Source organism: Rhincodon typus, chromosome 19 (assembly GCF_021869965.1).
Source record: "Rhincodon typus isolate 14 chromosome 19, sRhiTyp1.1, whole genome shotgun sequence".
In the NCBI taxonomy this organism is placed as follows: domain Eukaryota; kingdom Metazoa; phylum Chordata; class Chondrichthyes; order Orectolobiformes; family Rhincodontidae; genus Rhincodon; species Rhincodon typus.
The window spans coordinates 26,786,706-26,807,873 of record NC_063350.1 but is presented as its reverse complement, the minus strand read 5'-3'; the positions used below and the strand labels follow the sequence as shown (position 1 = coordinate 26,807,873).

Below are 21,168 nucleotides of genomic sequence, written 5' to 3'. Positions count from 1 at the left end.
TGGAAACAGGCCCTTTGGCCCAACAAGCCCACACCAACTCTCAGAGCACCCCACCCAGACCCATCCCACTATAACCCACCTAACCTACACATCCCTGAATACTACGGGCAATTTAGCATGGCCAATCCACCTAGCCTGCACATCTTTGGACAGTGGGAGGAAACCGGAGCACCCAGAGGAAACCCATGCAGACACGGGGAGAACGTGCAAACTCCACACAGACAGTTGCCGAGAGTGGAATCGAACCTGGGGCCCCTGGTACTGAGGCAACGGCGCTAACCAAGTCTAGCATCAAGGAACCTTAGCAAAACTGGAGTCCGAGGCAATTGGTGGGGGAAATCTCTCTGCTGGTTGAAGTCCTATCTGGCACAAAGCAAATTGGCTGTGGTTGTTAGAAGTGTGTCATCTCAGCTCCAGGACATCTTTGCTGGAGCTCCCCAGGGTAGTGTCCTAGGCCCAACTATCTTTGGCTGCTTCATCAATGACCTTCCCTCCATCATAAGGTCAGAACTGGGGATGTTTGTTGATGATTGCACAATGTTCAGCATCTTTTGTCACTCCTCAGAAACTGAAACAGCCTGTGTCTATTTGCAGCAAGACATAGGCAATATCCAGGTTTGAGTTGATGCATGACATAGATATTATTAACTGCTAAGTGCCAGGTAATACCATCTCAAACAGGAGAAATTCTGACCATCATCCCTTGACATTCATTTGGCACCATCATCACTGAATGCTGCACTGTCACCATCCAATTAAGGAACTAAACTGAATCAGTCATATAAATAGTATGGCTATAAGAAAAGTAACTCCTTTACCCCAGTGCCCGTCCTGCATCTACAAGGTACAAATCAGGAGTGTGATGGAATATTCTCCATTTGCCTGGATGAGTGGATCTCCAAAAGTACTGAAGCTCAACACTGTCCAGGACAAAGCAGCCCATTTGATTGGCACCCCATCTATCACCTTCGACGTTCATTCCCTTCATCACTGGTAGACAGTTGTAGCATTGTATGCACCTACAGGATGCACTTTGGCAATTCCTCCAGTACCTTCCAAACCCATTGCCTTTACCATCTGGAAGGACAAGAGCAAAATATAACATGGGAATACCACACCACTTGCAAATTCCCCTCCAAGCCGCTCACCATGCTAACTTGGAAGTTTTTCTCTCTTTTTTTTCACTGTCACTGAATCAAACTCCTAGAACTCCCTACCTAAAATCAAAATGTGCGTACCAACGCCTCAAAACTGTAATAGTTCAAGAAGGCAGCTCACTGTCATCTTCTTAAGGAAACTTAGGAATGTGCATTAAATGCCGCCAAGCCAACTACACCCACATCCCATGAATGAATAATAAAAAAAATTGGCACTGAAACACTCCTGCTCTGTGAGCAGAGAGTTTGGGCAAAATCGGCAAGTATAATGTTCAAACTCAGAGAATGCTAGAGGAAATCAATAGGTCCTCCCCCTGCAACCCCCCAGCAATCCCCACCACCACCCAGTCAATGTACCTACCTCCTGCATTCTTTTCATTTTCTTCATGTACTAACAGCTGAAAGTAATGCAGTGGAGTACCGCTGGCAGGATTTGATGCTGTGGTACTGTGGGAAAGACAAAAAGATAGCAATTACTGTGGGATGTTCTAATAAATACTTGAGCTGCTTGTCTGACTGGGTGCTCTGTCTGAACTCCTTTATTGTTAATGCCAATGGTACCTTCATTATAGCAACAGTATCTCTCTGGCTTAGACTCCACCAATCCTCACCCCCTAACCCTCTCTCCCGAGACTGTATATGAAACCCTAGATCGTGGTTTGTGCTTTTGCTTTTTTTTTAAAAGGGTGTAATGCATTGGAGTTTTTGACTACTGTTAATTTTTACGATGTTTTGAAAGAAGGTGGATGGTTCATAACATTTTGCAACCTGTGCGATTGGACTGGGTAGGTAATGGGGGCAAAGGGTGCATTTCCAGACGAAAATCAGTTTTCTGTTCAGGAGCCAATAGATTTTCGCATTCTAGCCAAGATGTATGATGAACATCTGGAGTCAGCAATGTTTACCTGCATTTTCAAGGACTCCTGTTGAGAATCTGCAAATTCAGACTGTTTTAAGAAGGTTTTATTGTGTGCGTATACCTTATGCAGGTAATTCTGTGAATGTATGTTAGTGACAGTGTACCCCTTCAACTCCTCCCAGAGGTGGAATTCTGATCCCCAAACCTTCAGGTCACTTGTGACATGTTTCTTAGAGACAAAAAAACTGCAGATGCTGGAATCCAAGGTAGACAAACAGGAGGCTGGAAGATCACAGCAGGCCAGGCAGCATCTGGAGGAAAGGAGCAGTCAACGTTTCAGGTATAGCCCTTCTTCAGGACTGGATGCGGGGTGAGGGGAGCTGCAGATAAAGTGGAGGGGGGTGGAGGCAGGGGCATGGTGAAGGGGTGGAGATGGAATGGTGGTGAGAGGTGGACACTGGTGGTAGGTATGACCTGTTTGGTCGATAGGAGGGATGAATCCAGTTGGTGGCTGGAAGGGAGGGTCAGAAGGTGGAATGGAATGGAGGAGGTGGGCTGGAAGGAGAGGCAGGGGAATGGGTGACAAGGTTATTTGAAATTGGAGAACTCTATGTTGAGTCCTCCGGTCCATAGGGTGCCCAGGTGGAAGATAAGGTGTTGTTCTTCAAATTTGTGTTCCGAGTTGCTGCGACACTGGAGGAGGCCGAGAATGGACATGTCGGAGAGGGAGTGGGACGGGGAGTTGAAATGGGTGGTGACTGGGAGGTTAGATTGACCGTTTTGCGGAGATGATTGGAGATGTTTCTGCTGTGTGTGACCTTGTTAAATGGTCAGTGAGCCACAGATGTTTATTCAAGGGGCTTCAGGGACTGAACAAATAGGAACTGCCCGCAACACCACCCCAGTAAAATCCAGCCCCTGTTAGGATCGTGGTGATTATTGCATGATTTGGAGTGCTGTGTTGAGGAAGGGGATGTTGAATAGGTGCTCAACAAGAAAATTTTCCTTAAAATCCTAAGTGGTCTAAAGTGGATATCTATCTTTCCGATCTAAGTCGAAGACCCTTTGTTGAATGAAATAAATAAAATTTATTGCATTATTGCAACTATGTATAGGTTACATGAATGTGTCCTGTATTACCACAGAGACAGTAAGGAGCGCACTAACACCATTTCACACAAGCTCTTTCTTTACTCTGATCAAATCCCAGTGATATCACAATGGGTGGAGCTTACTGCGTTCTTGTACAAGTGTGGCTGTACTGTTAACCAGCACAGCACAAACCTCCTATAGGTTTTGTATGCACTAAGGGACTATTTGGTATGTTAAAGGCACTACATAAATTGAAGTTGTTAATAGTGCTGCCAAAGCTGGAATATTCTCCCAGTCTGTTTAGCCTTCTCTTGCAGCAATTTTTAAAATTTATGGGCAGAATTTTTAACAGTTGGGCACACTCAAAGTCTGGTTGCATATCAAGAATCTGGAAGTTTGATCTCTTGGCCTGTCAATGATTTCTGAACTGCCATTGCGTTAGTATCCTATGCCTGCAGTTCCCAACCAAATAGAGCAGGCAGAAATAGTGGTAACCCAGACTGAACGCTTAAGCTTCACTACGTGAAGGAGTCCTGAGAGAGTCACAATGGAAGCATTCTAAAACTATCAGGAAAGAACCAGCTACTTCAAACGTTGGAATGTCAATAAGGAAAGACTGTGCCATGGTTCTCCCATGTATCCTTGGACTGTAGGGATCTGCAACGTGATTTCTTTCACATTGGAAGCCAGATTTAGAAACCAAGCTAGTGTGGCCAAGGAGGTGAGCAGCTGGAGTTTGGGACCTTGTGTCTGCGTACAGTATTGCAAGAGGTTTAATAGTCTTATCATGGCAAGAAAAGTAAGGTAACATAGAAGTTATGTTAAACATGTTCAGCTAGAGCTGAGTATTGTGTCTAGTTCTGAGTGCTACACTTCAGAAAATATGTAAAAGCACCAGAGAGAGTTGATAATCGATTCACAAGAATGGTTCCAGGAATGAGAAAGCTCAGGCACGTTGCATAGATTGGTGAAGCTGGGACTGTTTGCGTTGGAGAAGAGAAGGTCACGAGAAGGTTTGAAAGCGATATTCCAAACCATTAAGGATCTGGAAAGACTACTTTTGTGAAAACTGTAGTTGCAGTGATGAGAGGATCAAGGATGAGAGGGCACTGATTTAATATGTTTGGCAAGAGGAACAATGAGGACATGAGACATTTTTCATTCAGCATCTGATTAAGATCTAAAATGCACTGGCTGACAGCATGTTGGAAACAAGTTCCCTCGAGGAACTTGATGGTTTTGGGCTATTAATCCTGCACGTTTGTTTACAGAGAACGGGGAAAAGGCAGGAGAATGGCATTAGATGAATTGCTTATGTCCCAGCACAGATACAGTGGAGCAAACATCTTCTTTCCGTGCTGTAGCTATTAAGTGAGTGGAATGTCACAATTCCCACATTCTGGTTTCCCCAACAGACCACTCCTCCACATCATCAAATCTTGCAGTTTCACCTGGTACGTTTGTTTTGAGGCACTTACTCACATTCCCTACTGATGCTCCTCCTTGTCTTGTAGCCATTTTAAAAAAAAATCATTCACAGAATGTGAGCATCGCTGGCTAGGCCAGCATTTATTCCCCATCCCTAATTGTTAATTAGTTGAGAGTAATCCACACTACTGTGGAGTCACATGTAGGCCAAACCAGATAAGGATGGCAGTTTCCATCCCTAAAGGATATTAGTGAACCAGATGGGTTATCTGGCAGTCGACAATGGATTCACGATCATCATTAGATTCTTAACTCCACATTTTTATTGGAAGTCAAATTCCATCACGTGCCAAGACCGGATTCGAACCCAGGTCCCCAGAACAATACTTGGGTTTCTGGATGAACAGTCTAGTGATAATACCACCAGGCCATTGCCTCCACCATATCAGACTCATTCCTCTCACCAGTCATCCACAAACATTGTTCTTCCATTCTCTCAATACTTTTCACACCCATAATTACTGTTTCTTGTCAGGCACAACAGCAGTGAAAGGCAGAGAAACAGGGCTGACTATATCCAATCATTACAGCAACTGCTGTGGATGAGCCCATAGTGGAGATGAACCAGGAGTATGACCATGCCTGACCACTGAAGAGTTGAGTGTGTCCCATTACCTGGACACAGACATCATAGTCATATGGCACACAATGCTCATTCATGTTGACTCAGTGTCAGCAGGTAATGAACAATTATGATCTGTGCAAGGTTGATTGAGATTCCTCTCACTTGTCAACGAGCTGATTAGAGTTTGATGTGGCAGGCTTTCTTTTTGTGGAGCTGAAGAGTATCACTTGGACTCTGGAGAGTTAAATCTTGGCCATAGACTTAATTTCAGTGCTCTATTGCCTTCCTCATTATCACTCGCCAACTGTCCTTCAGCCTTGGGAAAAGTGGTACAGCCAGAATAGTAGCTGAGCAATGGATGCCAGTGAGAGGAGTGGAATGTTGACTGTGGAACTGCTTTCTGCTGGGCATACTAAGTTCAGCATTGGTGTACCAGATGGCTGTCAATGCCTCAGATTAAGGTGGCACTTCTAAGTGAGTAGCTGCAGATCCACTCATCATATCAGACTCTTCCTGTTGCTTTTCCTCTTGAATTACCCTCATTACATTCTCACCACTGCAGCTCCAAGTTTATTGGCTGCACTGGGTTATGCAGAAGGAGGTAGACGTAGCTATTTTGGCTAAAGGGATCAAGGCTTATGGAGGCAGGGTGGGATTAGGTTATTGAGCTCAGGCAGAGCAGGCTCAAGGGTTGAATAGCCTAGCCCTATTCAGTCTTCTGTGCTTCTAAGATGTAGCACATCACAATTGTCCTGAACCTATTTGCTGCCAAGCATCTGAGTTGCATCATTAGCATCTCAATAGCTTGCTTAGAGATTCCTTTTATTCTCAGGTCGATTTGAATGTATCCCTCCTGACTGTCCATGGTAGGGGTGCTAACAGGGGTCATAAGCTAAATCCTTAGTGAGTAGCCCTTGTCTCCAAGCAACTGCCACTGATTCTGCTTGAAATATGAATATCTGTGGGAGATTTGGCAATGTAGAGTGAAGGCATTATGCCAGTTTATGAATATTTTGCATCAATGTGTATAATAATAATGGTATAGTTATTAAATACAACCTGAATGTTGATGGTGGAAGTCCTGTTTGGTTGGTCAGTGCTACTGGTTGGTCTAAAGGCACTTTGATATCCCATGTAGGCAGTCTGTGACTCCCAGCTCCTGTGAACATCCTGACAGAGCATCTAATTCCAGGGCAAAGAAGCAGATATAACTAGTGCTGGCCGGGCAAAAATAACATTCACCACCTGGAGGATGCATTTGTGTGTATTGCATGTGAGATTATCTCGATGTTACGATAATTTCCCTGAAAGAATCTGGAGCTGAAGGTGTTTTGGGGCTGTGATGAACTTTAGTGCTAGTGCCAATTCATGCCCACTTGGTCCATTTGAAAGGAAACTGAAAATGCTAGCAACAAGCTAACTGTACAACCTGAGCTTCCTTGAGGCACTGGTGCCCAGTCATGTCCAGAAAGCTGCTCCTCTGTAGAGCCTGTGTTGGGGATATAATTTTCTGTGAGCTGGAGCTTGGATTTCTTTGCCCCCGTATTGTTGAGGAGCAGCAGGTTGAAGGGAAGGTTGCTGCTGGTGTTCTGTTATTATTTTATTCATGGAATGTGAGCATCACTGACAAAGTCGATAGACGTTTCCCCAGTCCTTGGTTGCCCTTGAGAGGGTAGTGATGAGCTGCTTCCTTGTAGCACTGCAGTTTGGGTACACCCACAGGGTTATGAGGGAAGGGAGTTTCAGAATTTTGACCCAACAGTCAAAGAACGGTGATATAGTTCCAAATCAGGATCATGTATGACTTGGAGAGGAACTGGTGATTCCCATATGTCTGTGCCCTTGTCCTACTGGATGGGAGAAATCACAGATTTGGAAGATGTTATCAAAAGAGCCTCGGTGAGTTGCTACAGAGCATTTTGTTAATTATGTACAATTCTGCCACTGTCCTGAAGCATAGGAGGAATGAATGTTCAAGATGGTGAATGGGGTACCAATTGCACAAATTTTTTTTTCCTGAATTGTGTTGAGCTTTTTGAGTGCCTTCAGAGCTGTACTCATCCAAGTAAAAGGTGAGTTTTCCATCACATTCCTGATTTGTATTTTTGTCGAAGGCAGACTGGCTTTAGGGACTCAGTTGCTGTCTGCAGAATTGCCAGCCTATGACATACTCTTGCACCCATGATATTTACATGGCTGGTTTACTCAAGTCTTTCTGGTTGCATAGTCATTACTTTCCTAGTGCAAACTGAATCCAAGTTCACAGTCCAGTCTTGTACCACTAGAAAGCATGCCCACTACATTCTGCAGTCAGAATGGACTGTATGGACTTTCTGGAAAGGTGCAGAAGTCACAGGGTTGTAGTCATGAGTGACTTCAACTTTCCAAATATTGATTGGAAACATTTTAGTTGTAATAGTTTAGATGGAGCAGATTTTGTCCAGTGCGTTCAGGAAGGATTCCTGACACAGTATGTATATAGACCAACACGAGGAGAGGCCACTTTGGATTTGGTGCTTGGCAACGAACCAAGCCAAGTGTTAGACCTGTTGGTAGGAGAGCATTTTGGCGGTAGCGATCATAACTCTGTTTCTTTCACGATAGTCATGGATAAGGATAGGTACATACGGCAGGGTAAAGTTTACAATTGGGGGAAGGGTAATTACAATTCAGTTAGGCAAGAACTGGGTAACATAAATTGGGAACAGATGCTGTCAGGGAAGAGCACCACAGAAATGTGGAGATTGTTTAAGGAATGCATACTGCACGTGCTCGATATGTTTGTCCCTAGCAAGCAGAGAAGATGCGGTCAAGTGAGGGAGCCATGGTTCTCAAGAGAGGTCGAACAACTGGTTAAGAGGAAGAAGGAGGCTTAGGTAAAGTTTAGGAAAAGAGGAATGGAAAAGAGGGATACAAGTTAGCCAGGAAGAAGCTGAAGAAAGGGCTTAGGAGAGCTATAAGGGGGCATGAGAAAACCTTGGCAGATAGGATCAAGGAAAACTCCAAGGCTTTTTACACGTATGTGCAGAACAAGAGAATGACCAGAGAAAGGGTAGGGCCGATCAAAAATTGTAAAGGGAATTTGTGCACAGAGCCTAAAGAGATAGGAGAGGTCCTTAATGAATACTTTTTTTCAGAATTCACAACTGAGAGGGACCAAGTTGTAGAGGAGGACATTGTGAGACAGGCAGGTAGGCTCGAGGAGGTTGATGTTAGTAAAGAAGATGTGCTAGAAATTCTGAGCAAGTTGAAGATAGATACGTCCCCCGGGCCTGATGGGATTTATCCAAGGATTCTATGGGAAGCGAGGGACGAGATCGCAGAGCCTTTGGCGATGATCTTTTCGTCCTCACTGTCCATGGGTATAGTGCCGGAAGATTGGAAAGAGGCAAACATCATTCCCTTGTTCAAAAAAGGGAACAGGGATAACCCTGGAAATTACAGGCCAGTTAGTCTTACGTCATTTGTGGGCAAATTATTGGAAAGAGCTCTGAGAGACAGGATTTATGTTCACTTGGAAAGGCACAGTTTGATTTGTGATAGTCAGCATGGATTTGTGAGGGGTAGATCATGCCTCACAAACCTTATTGAATTCTTTGAAGAGGTGACCAAACACATGGATGAAGGTGGAGCAGTGGATGTGGTATACATGGATTTAAGTAAGGCGTTTGATAAGGTTCCCCATGGTAGGCTCATGCAGAAGGTAAGGAGGCATGGGATAGGGGGAAATGTGGCAGATTGGATTCAGAACTGGCTGACCCTTAGAAGGCAAAGGCTGGTAGTGGACGGAAAATATTCAACATGGTGTGCAGTTACGAGTCGTGTACCACAACAATCTGTTCGGAGTCCTCTTCTATTTGTGATTTTTGTAAATGATTTGGATGAAGGAGTGGAAGGGTGGGTTAGCAAGTTCGCGAACGATACGAAGGTGGGTCACGTTGTGGACAGTGCGGAGGGCTGTTCTAGGTTACAAAGGAACATTGATAGAATGCAGAGCTGGGCTGAGAAGTGGTAGATGGAGTTTAACCCTGAAAAGTATGAGGTGATTCATTTTGGAAGGACAAACTTGAAAGCAGAATACAGGGTTAACGGAAAGATTCTTGGCAGTGTGGAGGAGCAGAGGGATCTTGGGGTTCATGTTCACAGTTCCCTGAGAGCTGCCACCCAGGTGGATAGAGTTGTTAAGAAGTCGTATGACATGTTAGCATTCATTAATAGAGGGATTGAGTTCAAGAGCCATGAAGTTATGCTCCAGCTGTACAAAAGCCTGGTTCGGCTACATCTGGAGTATTGTGTCCAGTTCTGGTCACCTCATTACAGGAAAGAAGCGGAAGCGTTAGAAAAGGTGCAGAGGAGATTTACCAGGATGTTGCCTGGAATGGAGGGAAGGTCTTATGAGGAAAGGTTGAGAGAGCTAGGGCTTTTCTCTTTAGAACGACGAAGAATGAGAGGTAACTTGATAGAGGTGTACAAAATGATCAGAGGTATAGATAGAGTAGACAGCCAGAGACTTTTTCCTAGGGTGGAGGTAGCTTTTACGAGGGGACATAGTTTTAAAGTGAAAGGAGGTAGATATTGGGGAGACGTCAGAGGTAGGTTCTTTACTCAAGAGAGTGGTCGGGGCGTGGAATGCATTGCCGGAGAGGGTAGTGGAGTCGGCATCATTTGGGCATTTAAGCGGCTATTAGATAGGCATATGGATGAATAGTATAAGGTAGCGGTGAAGGTTAGATAGACCTTTGGTTTGGGGTAAAAGTTCGGCACAGCATCGTGGGCCGAAGGGCCTGTACTGTTCTGTGTTCTATATTTTCATTTAACAAGTTTAATTAGAGAAATATGGAAACAACTTCACAATGCTTGTATGGTATAAATGCAGTTTAGGTTGAGGAAGGGTCACTGGACTCGAAACGTTAACTCTTTTTTTTCTTCACAGATGCTGCCAGACCTGCTGAGCTTTACCAGCAACTTTGTTATTGTTGCAGTTTAGGTTGAGGATTTGAGTTGACCTGAGAATTTAGTTTGGACTATACGAAGCACATGTATAGCATAATCCGTACTGTCTTTTGGCATGAAAGTCCAGAAAATCTCAATTATATTTGTGAAAGAGTGGCATTAATTTTCAGAAATCTGTGCTTTGGGGCTTGTCTTTGATAACCATGTCTTAGAAATTCATCCAGGCTCATGGCATTTTTCTACTTGGATGTATTTTTGCTTAGTACGCAAATGTAATATTTCAGAAAATGGTAAAGAACTTTTTGACTGTCACATTGTAGGTGGCAGGTTCTGGGAACATTTCCTATCTCCCTGGGATAAATATTTGAAGTTAGTGGTTCACGCAGCATAATAAAATTACTGTAATGTCACAATTCTTTCAATGTCTATGCAATTTTTATTGTAGTAATAATTCTGTACCACAAAATTCCATTATAAATGCCTTTAAATTGAAAAAGTAATGTTCTCGTTTGCCATGTCTTCAATTTTCTTTCTTGCTCACTTTTGTGTTAGCCTTTTAGCAACCTTTTTTACTAATAGACAGTGTTCTAAAAGTTACCCCAATTTTTAAAAAAGAAATCCCTTCTAAACACCTTGTTTCCCTTTTTTCCAGGCCTGGGATGTCATGGGTGGGACAGTGTTTGCAAATATTTAGCCTAAAATTTGACCCATGCAGCCAATAATGCCCCTTCAAAGATAAAAGTCTGCGAGGAAGCATGGCCAGTTTGATTTTTGCCCACGTTTCTTCTGGTTCTGCTTGCATGAAATTTGGTTTGAAGGTCTTATTAATCACATCCCACCAAAATAAGGGAATTTACCATTACATGTATGAGGATTTCAGTTCTTGGCAGTGAACCTTCATTATGGGTACTGTTGATATTTGTATTCCCTCCCCAAGAGGAAGTGATTGGTTAGTGTTTTTTCTATATAATCTAAGGTCTTATTGTTAGTGTGACTGTAATGCTTAGTGTGTCAATCTTTTTTCTTAAAATGTGAATAATAACATTTAAATCAGAGCAGTCAAATGTCAATTTGGCACATGGAGAACCTACACAAGTAGTAGGCCAAGAGTTGAGAAATGCTTCTTTTGGTAAAAAACCTGAAATTCATGATTTCTACCAAGACTTGAATTAACACGACTGTTGTACTTGAATCTCAAAGTGTAAATATGACCTCTTAAATTAGAAAACAGTATGAATTATTTGTGGCCAAATTAACATATTACACAGGTTGGGCTCCTTGGTATTCTCTGAAAGGCATCAGAGCATTGCTGTCCATGCACTTTTATTCACAGTTCTGTAATTATATAAGCGTCTGCATGAAATGATCAAAGTTAAAAGAGGAAGCGCAAGTTCTCAGTCTGTACAGCCCACTAGAGTAGGAGTGAACCAGTGAGTTATTCAGCACACTAGATAATACAATAAGGATATGAAATTCATGTAACAAGAGAATGAATATCAAAATGTGATCTTATTTTTGGTCCTACATATAGCCTTTTTAAAAATCTATTTTTGCCATGAATACTTTAGATGATACTAAATGAACAAACATATATTAAAGTCAACAAAAGTTTTTATAATTTTTTTAAAGTCATGAGCATTTTCATTCATTTTATTCACCATGTGGAGGAGGTGCAATGTGAACATAAGGTGACAATGCTGTTTGCATTGTAAACTTGTTAGACAACTGAAAAGCTTTTTGTTTAATTTGTTTCAGAGATAGCAGGAACTGCAGATGCTGGAGAATCTGAGATAACAAGGTGCAGAGCTGGATGAACACAGTAGGCCAAGCAGCACCAGAGGAGCAGGAAGGCTTCGTTTCAGGCCTAGACCTTGAAGAAGGGTCTAGGCCCGAAACGTCAGCCTTCCTGCTCCTCTGATGCTGCTTAGCCTGCTGTGTTCATCCAGCTCTGCACCTTGTTATCTTTGTTTAATTTGTAGTAGTTTTAAACAGTTTTATTTACAATGTAAATCATGTTTTACAGGAAGCCTTCAGAAGAAGCTGACATGGATGAAGTTATGGCAGCTGCAGTTTTGACCAGTCTCTCCACCAGTCCACTGGTGCGCAGTCCACCCTCAGGAACACACACATTAGGTATAGGCTTTGAAACTTTGATTATCTTTGTACGCCACATTGGGTGTTGTCCTAACGTCGCACAGACTGTAACATTGTTTCTGTAATAAATAGTTCTGCTGACGCAGCATACTGAAATGCTGTTGGTGCTAAGATGAGTTCTTGTCCTGGCTATTCTTCACAATGTGAATCCAGACTTCAGCTAGACCATAGGAACAAGGCCTCGCCTGAGGCTAAATACTTCCCCTTAGGGAGACTGAAGTTTCTGCAGAGTCAGATGGGGCATTGGGAACCTGACAAGTTGCAATTTGGCATCCATTCATTGCGCTCCACTCACTACCAAAATGACACGTTGTGCTGCCAATATAGTCACAGATGGTGCATTTACAAGAAGTTACCCCCAAAATACTTTTAAAAATTGGATATTTTATGTTCACACAGGATCCCATTTTTTTCGTTGGGAGTTGGGATTTTGAAACAAAACTAGCTACAGTTAGGAATATTGTTTCCAGCTGAGATTCTTAAATAAAAGCTTTATTACTGGAAGTTGTTTCTGAAGAAACATGCTTAAAAATGACTGTGTTTGGAGGAACTTTATAGACAGAAAATGCAATTGAAAGGTTAAGAATCATTAAGTTTTCCAAAGATCCCAAACAGTTCAACATGTTGACGTGATCAGAGTTGGCTTCTCCCTCCCTCTCTCTCTCTCTCTCTCTACCCCCCCACCCCCGCCTTTTCTTCTTCATAGAATCAGCTGCTTATTGCAACGTTTAACAAACAGATGCCCTCTCTAGAAGTTTAAGACTGACAATTGAAGTAAATTCTATTTTTATTTTTGTCAGGGTCATTGATAATATTGAAACACTTAAGCAGTTTTGGAAGTTTATTCTTATCTAAGAAAAACTCCCCAGTGGAAAAAATTTCCTTGATACTCTGAATGAGTCATTGCTTTGACCTGTAGTCAAGATATTACTATGTGATACTTAAGAGAAATGCTGAGTTTTGTCTTAAGATAAGCTGTTCACAAAAATGAAGATTATGTAAAATTGAAATTCAATTTTAAGTGGACAAAAAAGGAAATGTGTAAAGTATGACAGAATATACTTTCCAACTCTAGCTGTTTGTATATGATTAATTTAACATGCTACTACCAAGTTCTATGCACCACTTTCACTAACCCATTCAACCCAGGTTAACTTCTGTAATTAAAGTACACAGCAGAATTACCTAAATATGATCAGGTTTGTACATGGCAGCACCTTATCAGGATCTCTCACTTCCATTCAAAGTTATAGAACAATCTTCCAATGATTTATATCTGTTTGTAAGCTGCACCTTCCCCCCAGTCTATAACTGAGGCCCTGAATATCTTCTCAGATGGCGTAAAAGATCACATGGCACTATCTTGAAGACGACCAGGGAAATTACCCTTGGAATCCCAGCCTCAATTAATCCTCAGTCAACATCAAAAAATAGAGATTTGTCCAATTGTAGTTTATTGGAGCTTGCTGTGTGCAAAATGGTTGCTGTATTTATATGAACAATAACAGTGGCCACACTTCAGTAAGCACTAAATCGACAGTAAAGCTCCTTGAAAGATCCTGGGTCATGAAAGGCACTCTTCAAATGTATTTTTTTCTCCCCACCTTTTCATTCTTTTGTTGCCTTGTTCATAGCATGATCCAGTATACTTACTTTGACAATCTGCTTTTCTCTTGTTGTCAATCTAATACTGTGCCTCCATCTATAATTCAGTTAGATTTTGAAATACCTTGCAGTATCATAAATTGTTTTTGCAGTTTGTGTTTTGTTCGCAGCCATTAGTTTGAATTAGCAATATCTTTTACCTATTGTACAGAAGGTTGGTATTAAAGAGATATCATGAACACTAGTTATTTCCTATTATTGTATAACCCTAGGGAATAGAGAATTTTCCAAACCACCCCAATGAATTTCTAATCTTTGCTGCCTACCTTCCATTTTGCAAATTCCTATATTGGCAAGGGAAGATTGTAGGAGCAATATTTTTGACTTGCTCCTGTACAGTTCTTCTAACAGATGTGTGTATAAAATAGTCCATTTGCTAAGATCAGGGCTGATTTAAATACAGCTTCAACCCACCCCATCCCACAAAGCTTTGGTTTATCAATTATCAGTCTAATGCCACTTTGATTATATTCAATGACCCCGCCTCCATTGCTCTTTGAGGAAGCAAATTCCAAGGGCTGATTTAAAAAAGAAGTATTAGTGAGAACATTTAGAGGAGATGGTTGCTTACCTTGGCTGCACTACAAACACTGTTACAGTAATTTTCTTTCTGAGGTGTACTAGTCCACCCAGTATTGCATATGATTTTCAAAATACTTATGTATTGTGTATCTATGTTTTTGTTGCAACATTGATTATGTTGGTGTCTATCATTATTTTGTTATACAAGACTTGTGTGTTTTTGTTTTCCAGATAACTGTAAAGTCTCAAAGGAGGGGCCAACTTTGTCTGCCAGCTATGGCAGCAGCACTACCAGTGGGAATTGGAGTTGGGACATTCCGAGCGACCACTCCAACCCATCGACACCATCGCCACCATTGCCAGCTGATAGCTCCAAACCATTAACAGGACAATTAGATGATGGCATTGATGAACCAGAGGCATCTCACTTCCTGTTTGAAGAGCCTGCTCCCAGAAAAAGAAAGGTTTGAGTTATATTTCAGAGCTGTACCTGATCAATGATTGGATTTTATAACCAGATATCACTTATTTCCTCTGTAAATTGCTATACTACTGTACCATTTAAGGTTTACAAACTAACTCAATGCCAATGTGGATTTTGCTAATTGACTTGATATGAAAATTGCAATCACTAAACTTTGCTTTTTAACTCTTTCTTTCCCTTCTTCTCTCTAATAATTATCTTTGCAACACTGGTTGTGTGCAAATTCTACTTTGAAACTACTGGGTGAGATTCTTCTTCCTCACAAACTTGGTTCCTTTCCTAAGGGCACTGTGAGTCAACCTACAGCATGTGGACTGCAACGGTTCAAGAAGGCAGCTCACCACTACATTCTCACTGGCAACTAGGGATGGGCAATAGATGCTGGCCCAGCCAGGGATGCCCACGAGCTATTTTGAATTCAAAAATATTAGTCAAGGCAGAAAAAAATTCTCCTTGTTCTTGTTCAGGTCAGTTTATGAAGTAATCAGCCGCATGCAGTATAGAACAGCTCTGCTTATTAGGAATACACCAAGTACATGGGTTTTCTTTTTATTATTGATATAACAGCCCTGATTTTTTCTGGTGAATGCATAGTCTTGTTTGTTTTTATTCACTCACAGGATGTGGGTGCTGCTAGCTGTGCCAGTATTTATTGCCCATCCCTGGTTGCCCTTGAAAAAGTGGTAATGCATTGCTTTCTTGAACTGCTGCAGTCCATTTGGGCTAGCAGCACCCCACAATGCTGTCAGAATGGTTGAGTGGCATGGAGGGGAATTTGCAGGTGGTGATGTACCCATATGTCTGCTGTCCTTGCCCTCTAGTTGGTAGTCGTTGTGGATTTGGAAGGTGCTGTCTAAGGTGCTGTAGGTTGACTCACAGTGCCCTTGGGAAAGGAACCAAGTGCATATGGTGTCAGTGGTGGAGGAAGTGGTTGGCACCATATCCACAAACAATCAAGTGGGCTGGAGGGTGTCAAGCTTCTTGAGAGTTGTTGGAGCTGCATTCGTCCAGGCAAGTGGGGCATCTTCTGTCACATTCCTGACTTACACCTTGTGGATGATGGACAGGCTTTGTTACTCGCTGCAGTAATTATTTGTGGTGCTGAATAGAATTTTTTGAAGAATGTGTTATGTAATAATCTGTTATATTACTGCACATGATGCATATGAAGTAGAGGCTTTATTTACCTGGGATAAAATAGTCATTACTGTCATCATGAGCTTCATGCATTTTGTCATTTGGGAGATTTTGCAATTAGTTGCCTAGCTTCTGTCTACTCCTTTCGGTCATTCTTGAGTAACAATTTACAGTTATGTGGAACGTAGCAAAATATTCCAAGACACTTCAGGAGCTGGAGGAATATTTTAAAATAGAGGAGCATCTGTGGAAAAAAAATTCGATGGGGAGTAGCAGGTGGTGAGCTTAGAGATAGACAATGAAACATATCTGAGAGGTTTAGAGAGAGAATTCACTGATAATACAGGGTGGTAATAGCTGAAGGCTATGCAATTGTTAATGGAGCACAATTGGATGGAGAGGAATGTTTACAGAATGAATTATATGTGTAGGTAGTTTAGGAAACTGAAAATATGATAAAGTATGTATCAACATGAGAAAACAACCCCTGCCTGTAAAGAATATTAAAATTTAAAAACAATTTTGTAATCACAATGCTTAAGTTTGAGATGTAGCATCAGCTGCAGACTATTTGTCCTTGCGCCAACACTTGTTAACGATGTTAGTGTTTACAGTGTATTTTGTTCCAGCAATGTAGCCTACTTCAAAATTTCCTAGCTAGTGAACAACACCTATTGTCAAACAAAAATGTTAGGAGTCTAAATGCTTCTCCAGTGAATTTGCAACCTATTGCAGATGAGTGCAATTAGTCGAACTCTCTTTCTTTTTCCATTTTCGGTTTAGTGAGATATTATCAAGACTTTTGTTCATGCATGTCCCATAAAATCTACTTTAAGGGAAGTCACCATTAACTGTGTTAATGGAAATGCAGTAAACTTTATTTGATTCTTAGCAAGTTTTTTTTAAAACAAGGAGTTTATTCTGTGAGTCTTTTTTTAAAAAAATTTGAGAGCTGAAATGCAAGTTAACAGAAGTTCACCTATTATCCTTGTATAACTGATATTCATCTTCTTAAGCCATCCAGACACACACAATTCTGCACTGATTGGAAAAATGTGACTGGAATCTTGCTTTACTTCATTATCTAGCTACCAATGCAATTCAATAGCACTGATTTTTTTTAAACATGGATAATTCCCTTACATAAAGCTTTCATGCTGGTCTTAAATTATTTCTTGTATGTATGTGTGTCATTTGCTGTGTTTGTTTATATCTCCACTGAAAATCTAACTTGAGGGTTGTGAGATGGCTGGCACTTGGAATTGCCCCAGCAATGTAACTTCTACACCAACCACAAAACGACTTACTGCTGTTGAACTGGCTTGTTCACTTGAGTTTTTTTTGTATGTGTCTGTTTCTGTCTTTCATATTAACTAAAACCCCTTCCAGCTACTTTGTTTTGTTGACAATGGGAGGAGACATCTTTTGCTTTTTCCTCAACCAGATTAATACTTTAGCTAAAGTGGGAAGGTCAGAATGCTTTGCATTTTTACAGTCACTGCTATTTTTCAAGTATATATTAGCTTGTTCTACATGCATGCGGCTAAAACACTGCAGATCAAGAATTTTAACCATTCATGCCTCAAGTTTACACTATGTGGTGGAGGAAAGATGCTGAAACTGAAGAAACTTCAGTGTTACAGGTCTTGATTTTTGTGTATTTATTGTAAACCAGATACAGAGACAAACCTCTGAATAAAATTACAAAGATGCTACAGAATTTTTCACAAACTTTGATCAGGCAATGGAATATTTTTTGGGGTTTTCTTGGGGGCTGTGATAACATGCAGTTTTATTGCGTTATGCAGGCTGGATTTGGGGATAGGGCAACATTCTTTTCCATTACTCAAACTGTGTTGTTAACTACAGCTTCAAAACAATACTTCTTCCTGCACTTCTACATTTCATGTTCCATTCTATACAACATGTATTTGGAAAGGTGAGAATTGATCAGGGATAGTCAGCATAGCTTTGTTCATGGGAAATCATGTCTCACAAACTTAATTGAGTCTTTTTTGAAGAGGTGACCAAGAAGATGGATGAAGGCAGAGCAGTGACATGGATTTTCATCAAGATTCCATAGGGTAGACTGGTTAGTAAAGTTAGATCACATGGGATCCAGGGACAGCTAGCCAATTGGGTACAAAACTGGCTTAACGGCAGGAGACAGAGGGTGGTGGTAGAGGGTTGTTGGTTAGATTGGAGGTCTGTGACCAGTGGTGTGCCACAAGGATTGGTACTGGGTCCACTGCTTTCAGTCATTTATATAAATGATTTGGATGAGAATATTGGAGGCACAGTTAGTAAGCTTGTGGATGATATCAAAATTGCTACTAAACAGTAAAGGTTAGCTAAGAATACAACAGGATCTTGATCAACTGAGCAAGTGGGCTAGGGAATGGCAGATGGAGTTTAATTTAGATAAATGGGAGGTGTTGTATTTTGGTAAGACAAACTGGGGCAGGACTTACACAGTTAATGGTAGGGCCGTGGGGAGTATTGTCGAACAGAGATCTAGGGGTGCAGATACATAGTGCATCAAGAGTAGCATGACAGATAAACAGGATGGTGAAGGAGGCATTTGGTGTGCTTGCCTTCATCAGTCAGAGCATTGAGTCCAGGAGTTGGGATGCCATGTTACAGCTGTACAATACATTAGTAAGGCCACATTTGAAGTACTGCATACAATTCTGGTCACCCTGCTACAGGATGTTATTAAACTGGAAAGGGTGTAAAAAAAATTTTTTTTTTTAACAAGTATGTTACTGAGACTGCAGGGTTTGAGTTACAAGGAAAGCCTGGGACTTCCTTCCTTGGAGCATAGGAGGTTGATGGGGTGACCTTTATAGAGGTTTATAAAATTATGAGCAGCATAGAAGAGGTGAATAACCAGGGTCTTTTTCCCCAGGATAGGGGAGTCCAAAACTAGAGGGCATATGTTTAAGGTGAAAGGGGAAAGATTTAAAAGGGACCTGAGGAGTGATTTTTTTTTTCAACACAAAGGGTGGCTTGTAAAGGGAACGAACTGCCAGAGGAAGTGGTAGAGGCGAATACAATTAGAACATTTAAAAGACATTTGGACGGGCTTTCGAGAGATTTGGGCCAAATGCAGGCAAATGGGACTAGTTCAGTTTAGGAAACGTGATTGGCAGGGACGAGTTGAGCCGAAGGGTCTATTTCTGCGCTGTATGACTTCATGACTGTGTAAGCAATTGGGGAATTTTGCTGCCAGTTAGGAACTAGTTAGAAACTGCCAGCAGGTAAAATGAAGTCCGCCTTAGAAGATTTCAGAATAGACCAACTGCATTCATTGCCTAAATGTTGGTGAAACCTAAGTACATATTTTAGAAATCCTTTCTAGTTGCTTGCAGTCATGTATTGGCCTATGTCCAAGAAGAATTGAAGGCTTTGAATGGTTTAATTATTTTCATGGAGAAGGTGGAGCATTGGGCTTCTTCTTGTATTTCTATAAACAAGCAAACTCAGAATCTTGACTTGTGTGTACTTAGCAGTTCTTAAGGGTATAGGTAAGGCTATCCTGCACTTGGCAGGATTTCACCCAGAAGCCAAAGTTTATCCCAGATCTTTATAAAGCAGTGTTCCCCTTCTATGTTAATTCATATCAAGTTTTTAATGTTTGTTGGAGGCTGCACCCTATCCAAGTTGAACCATGGGACACTGTGTTAAATACATGCTCATAATTTCAATGGAATGTGATAAGGATAAAAAAATTAAAGGGTGAGCAGGACAATAACTCACTTCCAGTTAAAATAACACATTACAATATGTTCAGTAGAAGATTGTGTTTCCTTGGAGCCAAGATTGTCCTCATCTTTAGTACCTGCTTTCGAGCTGTGTTTGGAACAGGGAGCAACCCCATCTAAACCCAATCTTCTTTGTCCCAAATCCTGCGAGCAGGCAAGTTGGTGTCCCAAAATCCTTTTTCGTCATTAGCACTTCAGCAACACTGGGTATGAGGTATCAGTCACCTCAAGTGAATTTTAGGGATAAAATCAAATTTTCTGGCAATGTCAGTGAAATTTCCAAAGAGACTTGGAGACCTCTTGATCATATTTCAGGATGCTGCTGGCCCATTGAATTGCAGATGTTGTAAACCTGCAGTGACAATCTTTTTGATGATAACTCTGAAAATACTTAGTCAAGCTAATGATAGATAGGATGAACTACCCTGCATATCTACCAGCAGGTCACACCAGGGGAGGATTCTTGCTTCATAGAGAAAGTGGGATTTTTATAATTTATCTTTGAAACAGGGACATGCCTCTTATGATATCAAATTGACTTCTTGGCTGTTCCTGAAAGGCCAAACTCAGTGAAGCTGTCCTCTTCCCCCCTCTGACTTTATCTACATACACTACTGAAATTTACTGGGTTTTAGTATTAATACTCTATTCATGTTATTGTCTGTTCCACTCTTGCAGAACTCCATGAAGGTCATGTTTAAATGTTTGTGGAAGAATTGTGGGAAAGTTCTGAGTACGTCATCAGGGATACAAAAGCATGTTCGCACACTCCATTTGGGGTAGGTCTGAAATTTCTCAAATAGTGTTTACCTGTGTCTAGAGGGATTCCTGAATCATTAATTGAATTTCAAATTGAGTACAGTCTGAGACTGATGGGTTTGAATTCATAAGTTACCTAGTAGATGCTTGGTTCGGAACTTGTACATATTTCATCGATTAATGTTCCTGTACAGTTGAAATGCTTCATTGTGGAGACCTGTAATAAATTTGGAAGTTAAGTGAACATTATGGGGCCATTCTTCTCCTTTCACCTGATCAATGGTATGTATCCTTGAACAGAGAGTGTAACATTTTTGACCAAATAAATTATCCCAAATTAATTACAGTACTCGATATATAGGTAACAGTGATGCTGAATTCTGACCTCAGTTTGCTATTTAGGTGTGAAAGTCACTTCCTCTATTCACATTCGTTTGGCAACATTACCATGTTGCAAGTCGATCTACTTTAAACTGCCTACTATTCACCAAGTACAATTGTTAAATGTAACCTCTAAAATAGAACTTGTACAGATTGCAAACTGAAATTTCTGTAATGCACTGAATATG

At 41.2% G+C, this 21,168-nt stretch overlaps 1 protein-coding gene across 5 annotated transcripts in view; it reads left to right on the top strand.

The window, feature by feature from the left end:
* Window positions 1–21,168, top strand: part of LOC109918038 (zinc finger protein 704-like) — a 112,090-nt gene that overhangs the window by 77,750 nt on the left and 13,172 nt on the right. For all 5 annotated transcript variants that reach the window (XM_048608221.1, XM_048608219.1, XM_048608220.1 and 2 more), the window contains 3 exons: window positions 12,138–12,247; window positions 14,687–14,919; window positions 20,519–20,619. In XM_048608221.1, the coding sequence (XP_048464178.1) occupies window positions 12,138–12,247; window positions 14,687–14,919; window positions 20,519–20,619 (444 nt within the window). The remainder of the gene's footprint in view (window positions 1–12,137; window positions 12,248–14,686; window positions 14,920–20,518; window positions 20,620–21,168) is intronic.